This window comes from Achroia grisella, unplaced genomic scaffold, assembly GCF_030625045.1.
Source record: "Achroia grisella isolate CSIRO2021 unplaced genomic scaffold, CSIRO_AGI_Agris_v1 utg114, whole genome shotgun sequence".
NCBI classification, from domain to species: Eukaryota; Metazoa; Arthropoda; class Insecta; order Lepidoptera; family Pyralidae; genus Achroia; species Achroia grisella.
In genome coordinates this window covers 2,155,612-2,178,928 of record NW_026712585.1, presented here as the reverse complement: position 1 = coordinate 2,178,928, position 23,317 = coordinate 2,155,612, and the positions used below count along the sequence as shown (strand labels likewise).

General features: G+C 32.5%; 1 protein-coding gene across 1 annotated transcript in view; it reads right to left on the bottom strand.

Moving 5' to 3' along the window:
• LOC131850276 (TBC1 domain family member 4) overlaps window positions 1-21,527 on the bottom strand; it is a 34,269-nt gene extending 12,742 nt beyond the window's left edge. The window contains exons 1-9 of the mRNA XM_059200472.1: window positions 21,160-21,527; window positions 18,728-18,856; window positions 17,875-17,963; window positions 16,865-16,970; window positions 4,144-4,325; window positions 1,828-1,933; window positions 1,584-1,727; window positions 731-1,447; window positions 9-210 (exon numbers count right to left, since the gene is read on the bottom strand). Coding sequence (XP_059056455.1) covers window positions 9-210; window positions 731-1,447; window positions 1,584-1,727; window positions 1,828-1,933; window positions 4,144-4,325; window positions 16,865-16,970; window positions 17,875-17,963; window positions 18,728-18,847 — 1,666 coding nt within the window. The 5' untranslated portion in view covers window positions 18,848-18,856; window positions 21,160-21,527. The remainder of the gene's footprint in view (window positions 1-8; window positions 211-730; window positions 1,448-1,583; window positions 1,728-1,827; window positions 1,934-4,143; window positions 4,326-16,864; window positions 16,971-17,874; window positions 17,964-18,727; window positions 18,857-21,159) is intronic.
• Window positions 21,528-23,317: the final 1,790 nt, after the last annotated feature.

The following is a 23,317-nucleotide window of genomic DNA, read 5'->3' as shown; positions in this document are numbered from 1 at the left end:
ATAATTACCATTAACAACTTCTGTAGCGACAGAATCGCTCTCACATTTGAACACGTAACACGCATAACTGTCATTATTCTCTCTGCACACAAAACCGAAGTGATCCCTATTAATACGACCAAGCACACAACTTGCAACATCCTTAAATGCTCTGTGAAGAAGTATCTGCTTTCTGTCTGGACTGATAAGACGCAGTTCTGAACGACCCACCTGAAAAAAAAACATTGAATTTTTATAAGTATTGTATTATATTATTAAATCAAATCAAAATATATTTATTCATGTAGATCTATTACACACTTTTATGATATATCAAATCTACCGTCTGTTCGGAATGCTTTCGGGCTAATAAAAACTGACAAGAAACTTAACTATAATTTGATTCAAATGAGCTTGTATGTGATTAGGAAATGCAGATTCGTTTTTAAATCAAATTAGGTAGAATCAATATAAAGAAGGAAATGTCTTTACATTTCCTTCTCTTTATACTCGCTAAACAAATAATAATTAAGTAGGCAATTGTTTAGTTTAGTCTTTAGAAACAAACAAGCAAATAAAAAGCCTAGTGTTTCCTACATTACATCTTTATACGTTTATTTGTACTATACCTATATGCTGATTTTATAAAAAAAAACGTTTTTATAATCAGTCTGTCTATTTGTTGCGTTATTACGAGAAAATGGATACATGGATTTCAGATAAATATGTATATTGGAATCAATAAACTTACTTGAAATAACATAGTTCTATTTTGTTCTCCAATCAAGTGAGCTATGGGCGTCTTTAGATTCAAAGTTCCGATCGACGCTGATCTGTCTCTCAAAAACGGTTTATTCTCTACCATACATCTTTTAATTTCTTTATTAAATAATTTCGTACTAGATAACGTGTTAAATTTTTCTATACTTGATTTTAAACTCTGTTCATTTTCTGATATAATCTCTTTACTTTCATTTCTGTCTTGTTGACTTAATTTATCTTTAGATTGTTGTATATTTTCTTCCTTTGTTTCTATTTCTGTACTTTGTTTATTATTTCCCGGGGATGGGTCTTTGACTATACTATTAACGTCAATTTTGTTTGCATCCTTAATAGTGTTTTCACAAAATTTTGTTATAGACGAAGCTGTTTCAGTAATTATAGATTGTATGTCATGTTTTTCTTCATCCTCTGTAACTGTTCCTAGGTTATTTTTATGTATATTTGAAGACATAGATTCCAATGTTTGACTTTTTCGCATTTGTGAATTAATCTCTACCCTTTCTTTAGTGAACATGTCAAATTCTTTGTCGATTTCATTATTTTCGACTGTTGACTGCTTATCTACAGTGTCTATGCTGTCCCATTTAATTATTTTATCAGGTGCCAAAGGCGTTGTACTTAAATTACATTTTTCTTTCTCGTTATCAGCCAGGTTTTCCGTTGAAGCATTATTATAGTTACAAGTCTGAAATTGTAAAAGAACATTCTGTAAATATTACACTCCCTTCCGAAACAAATCCATACTTGTATATATAAATACAAATTATTTTGTAGTTACAAAAAATGACAATTATTTCTTTATACATCACTGATAAACATACCTCTGTGGAAGACGGGTATAAGCTATGTCGCCTTTGATTCTTAATTTTTTCAGCTTCATGCAATGCGAATTTGTTTAACGCGTCATCTATTAGTGAGTCGGGAACTTTTCTTTGGGATATCCTAACTTTACCTATGTACAAAACCTGAAATGAACATTGTAATTACTATTTAACCGTTCTAGTCATACGTTATTATAACGTCCTTTTGCCAAAAATTAAAAAGTCTATAAATTTTGAATATTACCTCAAAAAAATGAGAGTCAGAGGGTGACAGATCAGCACATAATGAAGTTAATGTAGATGCATTGCTAACACTACGGACCAGCCCTGACTGAGGAGGTTCACTCGTCCTGAAACAATGAAAACATATTCATCTAAATAAAAAGATATATCGCTCCTCTACTCCACTTTGTGGAATCAGCTTCCAGCAATTGTATTCTAGCCGATGCGACATTGAAATCTTCAAGAAAAGATCTTCAAGAGCTTTTTCCTTCTTATAAGGCAGGCAACGTATTTGCAATTCCCCTGTAATACCTTCCATCAAGTGAGACACAAGCTAGTTTCTTTCCTATGCAATCAAAAAAATTTAATGATATTGGAATGCCAAACCAGCTGAAGGCTCAGTTGAACTAAAGAGTAATGTCTACAGACATGAACTAGACATTATCACGAACATCATAGAATCGGTACCTAGGGCATAGATAGGCATAAACATAACAATTATTTCTAAACCCAAGTGTCTGTTAAATTGTAATTCATATATGTCGATGCAACAATGGACTCCAGTCCGTGTAGATGTAACACAAATAAATTACGTAGTAATAATGTAAATTTTGTGGTGTTTGTTGTTGCAGCTTTGATACCAGATGTAGCTTCAAAATTTTTAATATACATATAAGGTCAAATTAAAATAAGTATAGTTCTGTTAATAGTAATAATTGCTATAGTTTTAATAATAGGCTCATCCCCTGCCATTTTTAATTCAAATATACTGCATGAAATGGGAGCACGTCAAGTCGTGATGGTACGTAATGATAATTTTGTTTTTAGTATTCTGTTCTGGAAATTTTGTCCCATGATGATAACATTATTAGCTGGGGCACCAATGGAAATTGATGGGATAAGGATGAAATCACGTTCCTTGAATTCGTGGCTAATTCACCAGAAAGCTATACGAAGAAAAGATTTATTAGCAACGAAATCACTGAATGGGAGTCTAACAATTCTTTCCCACCTTTTTCTAGTTTACGTTAGTTAGTTAGTTTTATCTTTTTCGTGTGGCTGTACCTACCTGTACCTACGGCAATAAATGTACTAGTAATAATATTAACATTTGGCGCAAAAACCACATCTGTTGTAAGCGATACTAAATGGTCATAGTACAGATATTGCTAACACAAAGGAAATATCGCGTTCATTTTGAATAGTTATGAATTGATATCATTTAGAGTGTTGTATTAAATACAAGTCCAAATGAATATTTTTTTTGCAATATCAATTTAAAATTGCTGACCTATTTCGCCCTAAAAGTCTTATAGATACCGAACTGTTAATGTTACGTTTTTAGCCGCTTCAAAAAGTCCTTCGGTGGATATGGAGCGCCCTCTATACTCGCCCAAGTAAAGCATTAGAATAGTTTAAAAAATTATAACTTTTTTATCCTTTTCTTTTAAGGTAACTCTTTATTTGAAAGAAAGTGACAAAATAGATCTTGCCACACACATGACAATAATCATTTATCGGGATAAAACACAATAACAACTCTGAAGTTGTAGTTTTTTTTTTGGACCTATTGTATGGAATCTGATGGCCGCAGGTGGCCTAGAGGGCATAATAATCCTGCGGAAACACTTTTGGAGCCCGTCGACACTGTCTACATACAAGCAAAAGTATAGACTATGCTTCTACTTTCTTATCTTAAAATTGAAATTCGACTTTAATGCGTTGTCATTAAAATCAATTTCCTAAATCTTTTTATATATGGTTCTCACACTGTTTGGTTTTTGGGTTTAGAAGTTTGCGTACCCTTATAACGTAGTGATTGTAGGTTCGGTAGACTTATGAATTAATGATTAGCTTGAATTGACATAGGAAGTGACAATTTTATAATATATTATCCACACCGACCTACATTGTATTGTATCAGTCTTCTGCTTCTTAATTTCTTTTATGGCAATCGGTCGTTATTTTTACGACTATTTATGCCAGCGTCATGTATCAGAGGCATGCATTAGAAACAGAAAGTATATCCAAAACAAATAGCAGGCATTACACGAACTGTCACCAAATGCGTGTACTATCAAACGCACCGAAACTTAAAGAAAAAAGAAATTAAAAAAACTACAAACGAAATAGTCAAAATCGTTTCAAAAGTAAGATTATTATTTTTACGCAATATCCTAATTTCTCCTTCTGTTAAAACAATCTATAAAATGTTAGAAAATAAGTTAAAAATATGAATTAAATCGGTAGGGTCGTTTTCAAGTTATAGCGTGCCCAAGTACGGATTGAAATTTATACACATACCCAGATTACAAATTTTACGTAAATTTAAACTCACAAATTATTATTACAATTGCCGGGTAAGGAGATGGCGGGGCTGCTCCATGGTAGCTCCGATGTGTGCTGCTGTTGGAAGCCTATGTTCTTGGTAACTGAGCCATTAGGTAACGCCCCCGCGGAGCCCTTGGGGTTTGAACCCCCAGGCGACGGCTCTCGCATCTGTCCGAAAAGATCGGTCACCTGAAATAAATAACATAATTATTAATAATAATAATAAGTCATTAAATTTCAATTCATTCCGGGTTTTTAAGGGATGACCATAGAATCTTTGATCTAAAGCAGACAAAACTGCAAGTGTAACTGCTAGTGAAATACGAAAAGAAACAGACTATATACAGAATGGATTGTTATACAACTATGCGGGCAATCAAACATACGAGCCATCTGATGGTAAACGGTTATTTTTTTTTTTTTTATCCTATAGACGCCTGTACTCAAGCGGTATCACGTGCGCGTTGCCGACCTTTGAGAAACCGTTATATACCCTTCTTGAAAAACCCCTTGCGTAGTTCATTCCATAATCTAAGTGTTCCAGTGTACACTTAGATTGTGGAATGAACTACGCAAGCTCCTCTGAAACCGCATTATCCGAGACCACTTAAGTTTCGCTGTGTGGGTATGAATTCTCGAATGAAATAGAGCAAATGACACCCAAACGATATTCTGGATTAACATTTAACATGTTTACTCACATTGTCTCTAATTAGTATTTTTACTGTACATAAAAGTACACTAAAGTATATTTTTATTCAATTTGATATAATAATCACCTGGACAATTCACACAACGCCATCTAGTCCCAAGTTAAGTAAAAGTTGTATTATAGTTACCGGATAACTGATATACTGAGACATTTTTTTGTAAATACATAATATAGATACATAGAAAATACGCAGACCGATAAACAATCAATACCTACTCATGAATACCACTGTTTGTACCGAATGGAATAGAACTTGCGACCATCGGAAGTAAAGCAGTATGACAAGCCGCTACACACCTTAGCCGTCATACTTTCCATTTCGCATTATACCTTTATACTAAGAGCGTCCTCACCTAGAGGTTTCGACTCTAATGGTAAGTCATGGGTTGTAATTCTCTTGTCTCTGGTAATAGTCAATAATAATTTAAAAATGTCCATGAAGTGCATCGCACGCCGCCATCAATTTACCTATCATAATAATGTAGTCGTTTGCTTGCGTACAGTTCATAGATCAACTGAACTGTTTGTAGTGATCGATTCAGTTTATTACCCACATGACGTCAAGGACCAATAGTAAGCACTAATAGTAATACCAGAGACTACACGAGTATGTTTAATTTTACAAACAATAATATAGCCTCTATCATTGATACAATGTTTTTTTTAAACTTCCATCGAACAATACTTGATTAGTAACGTCTACATTATAAACAATTACTTATTAGTGGACCGGACATGCGTTAGTTATTCAAAGATATGATTTTCAATATATTTAACATTAGCGGATCGCCCTGATTTGGATGTGTATTTAACAAAAAAATTTTTAACACAAATATACAGAATACACACTTTTTAATAGATATCCTCTCTAAATCTATAATACATACATACATACACATTGCTTGTCAATAATTGATTTGACGTCCACGTTGGTCTAACGGTTTAGCACTCACTTCCGATTGTTGCGGGTTTGATTCCTCACTCAGTACAAACATTTGTATTCATGTGTATGATTGTTTGTACGGGTCTGGGTATTTTCTATGTACATTATGTATTTTGAAAAAAATTGTCTATGTATTACTTATCCAGTACCCATAAAACAAGCTCTGTTTACCGTGGGATTAGATGGCTCTGTGTTAATTGTCCAGGGTGAAAAAAAATCCGTAGCATTTGTTTTTGAAAATATTGAAAAATATATAATAGTATTCTAAAGGTAAAAAAAAATTCAAATCGATACCGTATTTTCGGAGCCTATCCAATCCAAACAAACAATAAAAAAATTCCTCTCTTAGATATATATATACCTACGCTCAGTATGTTAAATATTATTTTAATCACTATGCTTTAAAAGATATAGGTATATTTTCATGCCAGTCCTTCTCAAGCAGTTAGGTAAAGATAAAAAAAAATACATGCATAAGTGGTAAGAATGGCCTTTTGACATTGATTTAATTGTTACTAAAAAAAAATAGAACAAGGTTTTTACTACAATAATTATTGATAAATTTAAGAATCTAGTCCAGTCACAGAGTTCCAGCTTCACAATAACGTTGTCAGGATGACTGATTGATTCCATGTGTCAGATAGTACTTAATGTATGTACGACGAATTATGATCATATTATCAGCTTGTACAAATGTTAGCTGCTTGCATTAGCATTCTTATCTTACCCGCTTTTGACGCGGCTTCCTTCGAATAAAATGCATTCCCATGAAAAGAAAACAAAATATAGATAGATCATCGCAACTTCGCGTCATTTACTACAACAATTAATACATCTATGTATTTGTATAGGTATTTATATTTTGTATTACAATGCATGTCCACGTGGCGTAAGACTTTTTTTTTTTATAACACAGGGGACAAACGAGCGTGCGGCTCACCTGATGGTAAGTGATTACCGCCGCCCACGAGCTTGGGGATGTAATATCCCCTAAGTTATTTGCAACCGCGCTGGAGTGAATGTTTAATTGCTGAATGTTTAGAATGCTCGGTTGGAAAAACTACGGCATGAATGTTAACGTATCGCTCTTTGGATGAATTTGAACAAAACCAAGATCAGTTTCAATGATCGCATTCGTTGGGACCGGTCGGACAGTTTTCAGAGGGAGACTAAGAGACGCATTTTGCTGGGTTGGGCAGCTTTTGGAGAGTCTGCTCATCATCGCTTCCATAAAGCATTAAAACAAAGGTTTTTTTTAATTAATAATCAGGGCGTCCTAGCCGTTATAGCTTAGGGTGTCGAAACGTAGACACTGACGACACGACTGGTCCACCAACTCAAAGTCGCTCACCGAGCTATGGAAAGAGCTATGCTTGGAGTTTCTCTGAAGAATCATATCCAAGCGAAGTAATTCGCCTAAAGAAAATAACTAAGGTTACTGACATAGCTCTTCGTATTTGCATGTTTAAGTGGCAGTGGGCTGGTTATATCTGTTGCAGATGCTCGCTGATGCTCGCTGGAGTAGACGTACTTTAGGGTGACCGGGAATTGATAATCGCGGTATAGGCCACTCCGCAGCTAGGTGGAGCGACGACTAACTTAAGGTTGCGCGTAATAACTGGAAAAAAAAGGACTGAAGATCGTCCCCGGGGGTGGGCCTTATAAAAGGCCTATGTCCAGCAGTGGACTGCAGTGGGCTGCTGCTGCTGATGATGATGATGATAATTATTTATATTTAGGTTTATGTAATTTATTTATATTTATGAGAACAATTGTTTGTATGGGTTTGTGTCTTGTCTATGAATAATATTTATGTATTTATAAACAAGAATTTATGTGTATTTATATCAGTTGCCTAATACCCATAACACAAGCCGGACTTAGCTTGGAACTAGATGAGGGTGTGTGATTTCTTCTGAGATATTTATTATATTATATTATTTTATTATATTAAATGGAGATTAGGTATTATTATTATTATTGTTTTTTTTTCTCTTTTGTTTTTCTTGTGTAATTATTGTTTATAATTGTGTGTATTTGTATATTATCTTCCTAAGTGGGCATATTGGGAGACTGTTAAGCTCACTTAGTACGATGTAAATAAATAAATATTATTATAAATAATTTGACTATGAAACATTTAATGTAACCAAAGTATGCAGTTTTGCTCCAGAAATAGGTGAGACAGAAGAATTTGTACAAATTCTACAATGTATATCCACATATTTCTTAACAAGTAGATTTTTAAGTATGAACTTATAATGAATTTTTATTAATATTCACAATGCATTATATTAGGATTACTTAGGATGCAAACGGCACAACCTTGTTATGAAGTTATAAAACAATTTCATTCCTCACAAGGCCAATGTCTTACCAAATGGTTTAAGTTTATGGCGGACGTGTCGCTGTGGGAACCGAATAATGGCCGACTGTGATTCATTGTTTCTTAAGATTTGCTGGAATCAAATATTTTTTAAACTAAAATATAATAAAATACATTAGAAATCATATATCTACAAAAAAAGATTTATTGTTTACTATCAACATAATACAAAACCTGTAGAAAATCAATTTATACCTATTTTCAAAACAATCCAGTCGATAACAAAGGACCACCGTAACGAATTTTAGCATAATGAGAATAAGTGCTTTATAAGTAGTTTCGTGAACTAGAACAATGTTGGAAAAACATATAAATACAAGGAAGAAAGTTAAATATATTTTAATAACACTAGAAAAAACCATATATTCTTATATATATAATAAATATATATATATAGAATCATTAAATAGCTTCAATAAATAGTTCATTTATTGAAGCTATTTAATGATTAAGAAACCGCTCCAATTTAAAGAGAATCTATCTATGAATTGTGCTGACATTATTATTATTATATTTTTAATTGTAATTTAATGTAAAAGTGTCTTGTACCTATACTATTACAATAAATTACAATACTGTTTCAGTCTTGAGTTAATATTACACCTTAAAAACTATTATTTAAGAAAAGTAAATATAAATAGTACCTCCATATGAGTTACTACCTATTATTGTTATTCGTAGGTAAATTATTATTTCTCTGTGGCTTATAAGTATCCATTATTAACGAGGATAGAAGTATTCAAATAGGTAGGTAATTGGTCATTACAAGAAACTAATGATTATATTGTTGTTTACTGCAGTGACGTACGTACTACGTTATGTACCTAACATAATGCAATGTTACGGTTGCACCTTATTTAAGTAAATATGCATTTTACTAAATAGTAACATGAAATAGAAATAGAAATAATCTTTATTCAAATAAATTCATTATAAGTACTACTCATTTGAATAGTCATATTTTGATTCGGAATGCAGGTTCATCACAAAAAGAATGAGCAAGAAACTTGTGTATTGCTCTTTTGAATAGATGTTTTTTTTATATAAATAATTACAGTATAACAAGTAAGAGGCATGCGATAATCAACATAGAAATCGCTACGCTCTCATTATTAGTGTAATCAGATAATATTGTCAGTGCTATGAATTTTAATTTTTTCTATAAAAACATTTTTAACGTTAATGTTTATATATATACGTATGCACATATATAATATAAATAGTAATGTTTATATATGTACACAAAAAACTATACGTTTATAATAGGCTAAAATATCCTATATGAACAAATGATTTTTTATTTTACTTAGGCTAAGTCCGCCCTATATTAGTCACTAGTCCATAAATATAAAACTTCCTACAAACTTTATAACTTTCAATGTCCAAGTGGGGTTTTACTTTCTTTCGAATCAATAAAAATAACACGAGAGAAAAGGACAAAATAGTTCTAAATATAAAATTTTTGAAATCGGTCTTTTATACCTATAGAATAATATACTTCAAAGCAGATGATCTTTAAAAAACGGTACTATTTGTTATGTCCATGTGTTTTTCTATCTTTATTTCCTTAGACTATAGTTACATACAAGTGTCAATAATTTAGTAGCTCTATTTGATTTCCTGTTATGTTATGTTGTGTAAACGTAAAATAATAAAATAATAGGTATAAACACTGGTTATTTGTTATTAAAATCTAATGAGTAATAGGTGACAATAAACGTCGGTCCAAAGTCACATCGATTTTGTTGCGTAAAATGTAAGTGACATTGTACGGTCGGTTAAACATGTTAGCATAATCGAAACATCTCCCTAAATGTATAAATGTCAACATAATATATGTGCTTATATTATGTTCATAACTGAAAGAAGGGCATTAGATTTCTACTAATATTATAAATACAGGTATATTTATAATAGACATCTTATCCTACAGTTTACAAATTTATTTCACTCACAATAACAATAGCAGTCAAGTCAATACTTTGAAGGATTTCTCATTGATACAATTTAAAGTTTGATCATTTATTGATATAGACATGTGTGACTATACAATATGTGATTATTTAAATGCTAGGGGACTATAGCTTATTATGATACATCTTATAAAATTCTCGTGTCACAGTTTTCGTTCCCATACTCCTCCGAAACGGCTTGACCGATTCTCATGAAATTTTGTGAGCGTATTGAGTAGGTCTGAGAATCGGCCAACATCTATATTTCATCCCCCTAAATGTTAGTAGTAGTCCACCCCTAAATTTTTATTTTATTTTAACGCAAAACAACGTTTGCCGGGACAGCTAGTATATATGTATATATTGCAATCTATTGTCAACTAGCTGACCCGCACAACTGCGTCTGCATCACGCTTACTTGACATTTATTACTATATTATATTATATATCCATATATCCATCTATACTCACACACTTTCGCATTTCTAATATTAACTAGTTACTCGCCCCGGCTTCACCCGGGTGTACATGTATTGTACATATAAACCTTCCTATTGAATCACTCTATCTATTAAAAAAAACCACTTCAAAATCCGTTGCGTAGTTTTAAAGATTTAAGCATACATAGGGACGGACAGACAGCGACAGCGACTTTGTTTTATACTATGTAACTAGTGGTTCCCGAGACTTCGTCCGCATAGAATTGAAGTTTATTTTTCTAAATAAAATAATTTTTCTAAAATAAAAGTAGCCTAAGTTACTCCTCATCAGCTACCTGTCAAAAATGGTCCAGCTATTTCAGAGATTAGCCTGAACAGACAGACAGACAGACAAAAATTGTAAGAAATGTTATTTTGTTAGTAAGCTGTAGTAGTTAATAACTATTATGTGAAGTTATTAACTCATCATCTATACATCATATAAATAAAAGTGGAATATCTGTTTGTAATATTGAAATAACCGTTTTTTAACCGTTTATGAATATAAATACGGTACATACACCAAAATAACATTTCTTACAAGGTCATTACCTTGACAAATTAATACATATCTAAATTGCATTTTTTTTATTAATTATAAAATTTATATTATAAAGTAATTAACAATTTTATTAAGTTATGTAATAACACTAGAATAATTCACATATGTATTTTCATGTCGGTAAAGACTAAAAGTGAGAAACAGATATATTCATTAAGATTACCATCTAATATATGGTAAATCACTTTTATGGTAAATAAATAAATTTCATTTCAACAACATTATGTAGTAGGTACCGAAAAAAGAATATTCAAATTTTAAAAAATCTTATTAAATTTCTGTTTTAAAACGACCAATCAAGTAGAACAAGTTTAGAAATGTAAGGTCAATAATATTTCCTTAAACTTAACATTAACCGTGACGCGACCTAGCGATGCGTTATATAAAAACAGGTTATATACGTGAGTATATGGTTATATATAATATATAATTCGAGGCTATTTATATACCTGTGAATATATAAGTTAACAATCTTGTTTACATGCCAAGTATAAATAGAACTTGACAGTGTAATCATAAATAACAACTGTTACAATTATTCCGTAGAATTTATTAAATAGCAGATTTTTCCCAATTGATCTATTTCTCGAATTCTCTAATGCAGACCTGTCAAACCCATATATTCAATTTACAATGTCAAACATCCATTCATCCATCTTTTTTTCGGTCGTTTAGTCCCTTTCCATCCACCCACGTTCATGTTATATACTTTCTTTAAGACATGGTCCTAGCTCCCTACCACGTTGTATCCAAATATATACAGCAAAGTGAGTGTAAATGCAATGGGCATGTAAAGCATTTTTTTTTATGGATGATAATGGAATGATGCACCCGTCTGCGCTAAAGGTTTACGCTGGCGGGGCACCAGTGGAGGATGATAAGATGAACATGAAGTCAGGTCAGTTAGCCTATCGTGACAAATTCACCTGGAATTTATCACGATGGTTTCCAGGGGGAACCGCGTGGAGGTCAAGCTGACAAGGTACATTGCTAGTGTAATGGGACCTTTAGTACACATCAAAAACAATCTTTCTTCTGACTACCTCAACCGCGATAGTAGTCGTGACGCTCTAATGCTGTTGGCCACAGGTGAAAAAGGAAGGAGGAAGGAAAAAGGAGAGAAAAGAGGATTTATGATTAAGGAGGAGAAAAAATTGTGTTACCCAAATAAATAGAAATAATCTTTATTCAAATATATAAACACTTTTGAATAATCACATTTTTTTATACTCTACCACACATTCAGAACTTAGATTCATCACAAAAAACGAGCAAAACCTAGCGTGTTGCTCTTTTAAACAAATGTTGTTCTAAGTAAATGCACAATAACAAAAATTAGGCGTGTGACAATTGACAATCAACATAGAAATCGCTAAGCACTCAATCTTTATACAATCAGCTATGTGATCATCGCTATGAATTATTAAATAATTTTGTATTTGGAATGTTCGGACTGAGATGCTAAGTTTCTGGTGTATTGACCACGATTCGTAACTGAACTGATCTGAGTTCATTCTCATCTTATCATCTTCCACTGGCGCCCCGCCAGCGTATATCATTACTGCTGCCGGGACCATTATTCCATCATCATCCATAAAAAAACTATGTTACTCTTCGATACAGATCATAATAATATAATAACCACGATTATGAAGAGATAGTTCATTGGCCAAATGCTTTGGATGTGATCCAATATAATTTTACGAATAAATTTCCTTTCTATAAATGACAAGGTCGAATTAGAAAATACAATGTTATCACCTCACCTAGGGGGGAAAGGGAACTGCTAGCAATGTATCATATCAGGTTGACCACCACACTGTTTCCCCTGGAAACCATGTTAAATTCCTGGTGAATTTGCAACGATGGTCTAGCTGAGTTGACCTGATGTTCATCTTATCATCCTCCACTGGGACCCCGGCAAACGGGTGCACATTCCAATATTATCCATAAACAAAATGTTATCACCTCACGTAGAGATGAAAGGGGATTGTTATTAATGTGGACTGATAGCTAGCAATGTACCATGTTAGGTTGATCTCCACGGGGTCCCCCTGGAAACCATCGAGTTATATTCCTAGGGTGTTATATTGCTGGGTACTTTAAATCCTATATTGACTGATTATATTTATGTAGGTTGTTGTAGGTGGTTTATTTAAAAATAATTGAAAAGTTTAATAATAAAAAAAATTATAAGTTTTTACACAATATGTCGAAATTTGAACCTAAGACTGGGACCTGAGTCAGGGATGCAAACCACTGGGCAATAATGTAGTAAATGTAGTCTAGAAACGTAACATTGTCTATTTTTCCGCTGACTTTTAAACCATGCAAAAGATTTACAACTAGTATGGTCTTCGCTCTCATTTAGATATTTTGGTTATGTAGATACTATACATCCGTATATTATATACATAAATAGTATATTATAATTGAGACCAAATCAGAAAGAGTCACTCTAACATACATACCAATATATCATAATATATAAAAAATCTGACGCGTCTATGTACGTATGTATATAGAAGCGTCAGATTTTTTTTAAGTACTACTCAAGGATTGTTTCTGGTTTTAAAATAATTACCTAAAACTATATATCTGTAGGTATCTACAATCTAATATTAAAAGTTTTAAAACATTTATTTATACTTTTTTGTTACGTAGGTAATGAAATAATTGGATATAATACTCACATGTAAAAATTAAATTAGCAGATTGTATTCAACAAAAAGTTGTTGTTCACACGCGCACAGAACACCCATTGTATAAACAATTGTCTATTACATAAAATAAAACAAAATAATTATTACGTCAATCCATTATAAATACATTAACTGCATACCACTCGATCAATTTTTTAATCGAATATAAATAATGTTACTTTCCACTGCTGTAATCAATTACGATTATAATAATCGATGAATCGAATCATATGTTTTCTGTTTACAACGTATCGAAACGCGGTTTCCACGCGAGTTGGCAGCAAACAGTTTCTATTTTCAAAACACTCTGTGTTTAATGATAAATTATAGTTTGAATTTCGAATTCGTGTTTATAGGTTATATTTTTAAACTATTTCAAAATGAATTCGATTCCATATGTGAAAGTAGAGTAAGTCCAGTTCGCAAGCAAATAAAATTAGGAATACGCCAAACCAAAATTCCAGGTTTGACAAAGATACAGAATACACGACTGCTTGACGCGACAGCGGCGTGCATACTGAATTTAGCATCTTGTTTTAATAGATATTGCTTTTTGGCACTGGTATTACTTGTTTATAATTGTGGGGAATGTTTTCCTATTTAGGACGAGGCACCTTTGGACTTTCCGTGAAATTACAGGTTTTTGTTGACACACTAAAAACGATATCGAAGAAAAATGGCACGAAAGATGTAACTGTCATAAATAACTTTAAACATCACTTTTTATATATAACTAATGTGGTTGTACATAAAGTTATCACTTATTTATTTAATAATTATGATGTGTTTAATGGTCTAATGACTATTAATGACTGTCTGTGTATAGGTAACGATTTGATTCTAATTTGGTGCCCAATGAAGGTTAGACATCAATGTCAATCAGTTGCATTATATCATAACCTTTATGATAACGTAGAATAAAAAATGTCATACAACTATAGATCTGCTGTGTCTATTATTTGAATTTAGATATTTTAGGTATAAATTTAGCTTAGTTAGAATAATAATTCGAAGTTTTTTTATTGTTTGTACAAAATTTAAAAAAAACCTACAAGTAAATTACCAGATTAAAAATATTTTTTATATATAAATCAGGGAGCTCCAAAACTATCGGATACCCGATATAACAAATTTTTGTAACCGTAAGCGAACCCGAAATAAAAGTTTCGTATGATATCGGATAGGGGCGAAACCTATTTGAGACACGTTATGTAACTATTTCATCAGCTATTTGTATTTTACTTTTGAAATTCCTTAAAAAAATAATATCCTAAACTAACGGATGATCCGAAATAATTTCATATCCGCATCCGTATCCGTTATAATAATCATTCCTATATCTGAAACCTATCCGTATCTGAAATTTCATATCCATAACATTCCTAATATGAATCACAACAAAATAACAGTAATTTCAAATAACGCGAACCCAAAGAACAAGTAAAAATATTGGCTATAGGCCGCAGTTTGTATTAACATATTGTTCTGGCCGAAAGGGATTGTATTTTCGCTCCAATAAACGAGTAATGAATCACATATTCAAATCCACTCCTAATTTCTTTTTTTAAGTAAATAATTACATTTTACCAAAGAGGTTACATAGTTCTTTGTTTTTAAATTACATTACCGTCTTCGACGGCCGCTTTATCTCATCCCGTATGTTTGTATATATGTATTATTTAACGCATTCATTCAATTTTCAAAGCATAAAGTTAATTTTCTTTTGGGTGTACATGTATTATACATATAAACCTTCCTCTAGAATCACTCTATTAAAATAAAACTGTTTCAAAATCCGTTGCGTAGTTTTAAAGATTTAAGCATACTCGTACATATAGGGACAGACAACGACAGCGACTTTATTTTTTACTATGTAATGACTGGCTGCCTGTCCCGGCTTCGCACGGGTGTACATGTATGTATTATACATATAAAACTGTCTCTTATATCACTCTATCCGCAGACAACAGAGTAGAGTAATTAGTATATTTTTGTTCTGTGACTATCAACCTTTTTGTCCTGGAGACTACATTAAGATCAGATGCGTAGTTCATAAGATCTAAGCTACTACGACTTTATTTTAGAATAACAGACGGTCCACCTAATGGAAAGCAAACACCGTCACCTACATACATAAACGGCGCCATGGAAATACGTATAGTGACATCTTACCTAAGTGTGTATTTAGAATATAACGTATTTGTTACTTTTGTTTTTTTTTACACTATATGTTACGATGACAAACCCATCGTACCTGTAATAAATAACAAAAAAAAAGAACAATCTATTCACCAGCCAGAACAATTACTTGGCTCTATCTATGTATATATATATATAATTACCATCTCTGTGCCCGCCCCACAGTACAGACAAAACCAGGGTAAACGACTAGTACAAAAAAATAAAATCCGGAAGGTGTGTGACTGCGCTTACGCAATATGTGTAACGATCTGTCTGTGCTGAGATAACTCGGAAACTAACAGCCAAGTAAATATTATGAAACTGTCTGTTATTAGGTTTTTATGCAACCGGAATGTCAAACAAGAACGGTCCACCGATGGTAAGTGGTAACCATTGACTATTCATTATACTAGCTGTTCCCGCGACTTCGTCCGCGTGGAATTTAACTTTATTGTTCTAAAATAAAAGTCTTAAACTTAGGCTAAAGTCACTCCTTATTACATCACCTGCCTACCAATAAAAATCCCGTCAAAATCGGTCCAGCTATTTCAGAGATTTAGTAGTATAAAACGGTTATTTCAATATTACAAAAAGACACTCCAATTTACATACATAAAAAAAATTTAATTATAGTTTGTCTGACTGTTTCACTAATCTCTGAAATGGCTGGACCGATTTTGACGGGACTTTATTGGCAGGCAGATGATGTAATAAGGAATAACTTAGGCTACTTTTATTTTAGAAAAATAAAGTTAAATTCCTCGCAAACGAAGTCGCGGGTACAGCTAGTACTAAATAAAAATAATCTCACCTCGTGTACAGTGGCCGCCTTATATAAATAGCAGTTGAGGAGTCCTTCCTTCTCGTTCAGCAGTATGTAGAACAGCTCCTCCGGCCGACCAGGTACTTGGCTCGCTCTGGACAAGTAATATCACAGTTTTTTAAATTGTTTTTATGTAATTTAATGACAATTAAACTAACGAACCACTGATGGTAGGTGACCGTCGGCTATATGCATAAACAACACTACTATCACGTCATCACGTGGCATATAACACCCGTGATACTGCCCATGCGATGTCATTGTAAAGGATGATGTCGTTACGCCTCTTATCCTGGAATTTCACTGCCTAATGCCTACAGGTTGTATACCTGTAGGTAGAACGAATGACAGCTTCCAAAGCTGGCTGCTTGGCAACTAAAATAAGTGAGACTGGTCCCTGGTGACCTCAGTCGCATGGAGACGAGTTTTTACAGTCAACTTCGATTATAAACCACATTTTTTTTATAATTTAGGGAACGAGCTTGCGGTTCAGCTGATGGTAAGTAACTACCGCCGCCCATGATCACCCGCAACACCAGGGTAATTGCTTTGCCTTTTAAGAAGGAAAGGTTTCAATATCGTATCGGTTCGGAAAAACCATTGCTGGAAGGGTTTTTCACAATGTGTGGCAAAAAGTTTCTGAAAAAATCGCAATAACGCCACTCATCTAGATGGTTGGATAAGGATGGTAACATGATATGGTGCCGTTCAAGTATTACGTAAGCATATAAGCATATTACCATTATTTACCCTCCCCCCACCCCCTCCCCCATGCTTACGTAAACATTTTTCAATTAATGTTTTGTTCTTTTAGCAAAGACAATATGAGAGTTGCCATTCGTATAAAAAAGTAAATAACTACCTATGACATAATCATCATGTAGACTCCTCTACCCCCCATGTCATCCGAAATAATCAAAGCAAAGAATAGTGCTTACGTAATACCCTAAACGACCACTACGTACACAGAATATTTTAATTTAACTTTAATTACTCACCTTAAAATATCTACTAATCTATGAACTATAACGGGCTCGAAATTGCCATTGTACGCTTTCAAGCACCCATCTTCTATTGCTATGCTTAACTGAAACAAAAGGAAACAGGATGTCATCAGTGTACAAAAAACTCTAATAAAACATACCCTTGCGAATCCCAGATAGATTAGTCAGAAGTATTGCCAACTGCCGATGAACGTAAAACTTGACATTTTCGCTCGGAATAGAAATAGAAATAATCTTTATTCAAATAAACTCAATACAAGCAATTTTGAATAGTCATATTTTTTTATTCTACCATTCATTCGGAACGCAGACTCATCACGAGAAGAATGAGCAAGAAACTTATGTGTAGTAGCTCTTTTGAATAAATGTTATTTTAAATAAAGTAACAAGCAAGAGGTATGTGATAATCAAAATAGAAACCGCTACGCACTCATTCTTAGTGCAATCAGACAATATTGTCATCGCTATGAATTTTAAGTTTTCTCTACAAAAATATTTTTATCATTTACGAACTCTTAAATTTTATAATAAGCATTTTTACAGATAAAGTATTTTATACGACATTTGGACCTTATTTCAGGCAGATTTAGAACAGACTCTAGTAGTGGAATATTTAGAATACTATAAATTAAATCTAAAAGATCATGTGATAAAATCCGGCCAACATAAAAAAAACTTATACAATTATATTTCTGACAATATCGATGTAATCCTTCAGTCTCTACTGAAGTCAGTCAGAAATACAAATTGTGCTAGTTTTTTTTGTTTCGGCCATTTATCAAATGATCTCTTCGGTTTAATTTAGTCCAGGTAAAGGATGACGAACTCTGTGGTGTGAAATTTATACCTTATCTCCAATGCCAGTAGTTCGAATTTCCCGTAGTAACCATGGAAGCATGGCGTTGGAGAAGCGCCTGTCCATTGCCGTATAGCCCAAGTATGTCACAGATGTCAGCCGGGTCTTCATTTTAAGTATCTGTGGACAAAAAGTACATAATAATTAAATTTATTCATTTTTAACTATGAAAAAGAATCTCTGATAAAGTAAATTCGGGAACTATAGCACCATTTGGAGAATCTAATCTCAAGGTTGCAAGCAGCGCAGGACCGATCGTCGTAGATTTTATGGGAGGCCTTTGTTCAACGGTGGACGTCTTCCACAAAAGGACACGAAAATCTCGTGTTTGGTGCCACAGATTTTTATATAGCATTACACAGTATAAAAAAAAGTCCTGTATGTCGCTGTCTGTCCGTCCCTAATTCCCTATGTATTCTTAAATCTTTAAAACTACGCAACGGATTTTGAAGGGGCTTTTCATTCAGTGATTCAAGAGGAAGTTTTTATATATATAATACATATATAAAACATATATAAAACTCAAGAGTTCGTTTGTTTGGTTGAAAGCGCTAAATTCAGCAACTGGTTACTCGATCGAATTGAAATGTTTTTAGTGTTGGATAGCTCAATCATGGAACTAGACATCACGCTACACCCAACAGGAGTGGAGCACCATTAAAAAATTTTTGATGTTAATATTTTCCATTAGGTGGGCCGTCAGTATGTTTATCAATATACCTAATAACTATTTCGGAAATAGTACATTTGAAACCTTTGTTTAAAATATAATTTAAAATCAAACCTATCAAGGTCCAGTATACATAAGTATATGTACATACTAGTCATTTAACTCACGAGATAATTACACGCGACGGTGGAACTTCAGTTAGATATAAATAGAAGTAGGAATAATAGCGTTATATTTCCTTACGGTGAAGGAAAAATGAATGAAACACAAATAGCTACCTATGTAAATAAATTATATCCATAAAAATGTTCCACGGTCACCAAGTTACATTATAAATACGTAGTACATATAGGTAAATATCTATTTACATAGGCATGCAACGAAATATATACAATGCACGTATACTTATAGGGAAGAAAATCTATATCTCTTTTTGTTTTTAAGCATTATTTAAAGTATTTTTTAAATGACGTTCTAAGCGGCTAAAATGTCTAAAATTAACAAATTAGTTATTATTTGATTAGATTTGATCTTTATTGACTAATTCAAGTAGAATTTATAATTAACATTAAAAGAAGAGAGAGAAAGAGGTCAATCGTCGAATCCAACTCGGATGGGCAGCGTCCGGGAAGCTCCGATATATCTTTTCATCCAAATTACCGCAGTATCTCAAGACGTAGGTTTACGACCAATGTTTGTTGCCAGTGATGATTTACGGCAAAGAGACGTGGTCGCTAACTATGAGCCTCATGAACAAGCTCAGATTCACTCAGTGGGTAATGGAGAGGGCTATGCTCGGAGTTTCTCTGCGTGATCGAATCAGAAATGAGGAGATCCGCAGAAGAACCAGAGTAACCGGCATAGCCCGAAGAATTGCGAGTTGCGACACTGATCTGGCAATAGGCAGAGCACATAGCTCGTAGGACAGATGACCGTTGGGGCAATAAAGTCCTCGAGTGACGACCACAGACCGGAAGACGCAGCATGGGAAGACCTCCAGCAAGGTGGACCGATGATCTGGTCAAGATCGCTGTAAGGCGATGGATGCGACCAGCGCAGGATTGATCGTCGTGGAGATCTTTGGAGGAGGCCTATGTCCAACAGTGGATGTCTTCCGGGCTGAGATGATGATGATGATGATTAAAAGGAGATATAAGAAAAGAGTGAAAATAAAATTAAGTAGGTACCTTGTAGAAAAGGCGGTCTTATCGATAATGCAAGAAAACATATAGAAGGAGAGTACGACTAAAATTAAAGTAGGTCGTAATGAGTGGAAATACGTCAATAAAAAAATACCCTAAAAGTTATTTGCATACACTTCTGTAAATAAATCAAAATGAGGCGTACGAATGTACACCGGAATGGGCTTAAAAGTGATTAAATAGTAATAGTAATAGGCACAAATGTTTAAATTCACTATTTACAAATGCAGTTACATACTACTGTATTATATTTGTGTAATTATCAACATACCTATATACCTACGCCAACTAAAATAATAATAAGTTGTCTTGCTTACTATTGTTGTGTTATTTTTAATTGAAGTATTGACAAGTCTACTTCATCATGCATCTGTTTTTACTGCAATATGTATTTATTAATAAAACTAGATACCCTTTTACAGCAATTAAGTACATATATCTATAGTATCTAGTTAGGCATAAAAAGTCAATACATAATATTTTTTAGTCAATTCTAAATGCGGTACAATATCTAAAAATGATTTTAACATCTTATCTAAATAAACACTTACCTATTAGGTATTTTATACTCGAAAACTTGCAATGGCATAAATCAATACAACCAACAATAGAGTATCAACTCATAGATAGCACTGAGTTTGAATGAAAATTAGCATTAAAGGCAACTAGATACTTATTCACTTTTGAGTAATGAAGAAACTAGTAAGTTTTATAAAAATTATAGGAGAAATATCAATGCATATCACTGAAGAAAAGGCACTCGCGGTAAAAACATAGGTTTGGAATACAGATGACTTGTGTCAATAATACGTATCCTTAAGTAACGCATCTCTTTCTTTTTCATTGTACAGAGCGAAGTCACCGACTTTGAACATAAAATCTAGTAAAGTCTGTAAAGTTACATGTTTTACGTGTATCACAATAGCTATTTTACAATGGAGTAATAAATATCTGACAAGACATTGGGGAAAACTTATAGGAAATATGCAATATCGTAACATTCAGCGCCATCTATTAATGAGTAGTAAAGATATTAAGTAACGTACTTTCTTGACAGTGTAAATAGTTTCTAAGATATAAACTAGATGTCGCTATTCACATATATTTAAAATAAACCTAAAACAATACATAATTAATTTATATTTCAGTACTTTTAATAATAAAATAACATGTACTAGTTGTTTATTCATTCTCCAACGTAAATAACATGTTAACAGTTTTACTGTTTCTCCAATTGTATACATAGCTTACAGCGCCATCTATTAGTGAGTAGTAGATACTAAGAGTATGAAATTAAATTATAAATACTTAGTAGTTTGTTTGAAATATACTAGATGTCTCTACTTCATTATAATTCCACTATTATCTTTCAATGATACCTAAAAAAAAAATGTAATAATACTATGTGTAAAATGAAATAAAAAATATAAAATTCCTGGAAAAAATATAATATTAAAATTACATGCATTAGGGTATAGCAATAATTACTTCATATGTGAATAGATACACTAGATATCAAGGAAAAAAATACAGTCACTGCTGATTACTAGATACATTAATTATTTGAAGGAATTTAGAGAAGTTGGCAGCATATAATAATAAAGATAAGATGTCACTAATATCACAGATAAAATTGTGAAAATTAATGGATGAATAGATGTTTGTGAAACTTTCACACAAAAACTACCGGGAAGATTTCTATCAAACTTTCTTTACAGTATTAAACCTTATACATTACAATAAAACGTTATAAAAAGATATTATGTAAATTGGGCTAAATATAAAGTAAGTGTAATGCAGAGAAAGTTGCACAGATCAGTTAGTAATTAATAGTTTCTGTAAACTAAACTAAAAGGCACCATTTCAAAGGCAAAGTATTATGCAGAAATATCCATTCATTAGAATTACAAAAGTAGTAACATGCCTTATATTTTTGTTAATACTTTATTACTGTATAGACTGAAAATACCGCTCGTAAAAAAAGTTAGATGCAATATTAACTTTTTACAAGAGCGGTAATTTCAGCAGTAATTACTATATGTACTAAAAACAAATATAGCTAAACAAAGAAATATTAGAAATAATGTAATTCGTTAATGTGTTAAGCGCCATCTATTAGCGAATAGTACTTAATTTAAACAAAAAGAATGGAATTTTGGATTCCTCTAATAGTTTCATTGTAATACACTAGATGGCACTAGTAAAACAATTTAAAATAACAAAAATGTATGACGATTTATATAATTTCATTGAAACACCTTTAATATTAAAAGTCGATAAGCATCGAACATAATATTTAATTGTCTAGTATAATTCGAAAAATAAAGAAGGCTAATTTTAGCAAGCGTTTAGCGCCATCTATTGATGAGTACTAAAACAGGAATAACATTATACACTTAATAGTTTCTACATAATACGCTAGATGTCACTCTAGTTAAAAAATATTTTTGGAATTTATTTCGAAGTAATTAATGTAACAACATTCAGGAAAATTCTTAACTGTCGTAACTTGTTATCTACTGAAATATACATATATATACATTGAATAAAAATATAAATATCATGTTACATACATGACCTTTTGAATAAATGTATTATCAGAATTAATAATAATGTTTTAATACTAAATATTGTTTTGTCGTATGTGATGTACTTTGGTAAATATTTGATTTGTTTCTGTATTCCTAGTTATAAAAATTCTTTAAGTAT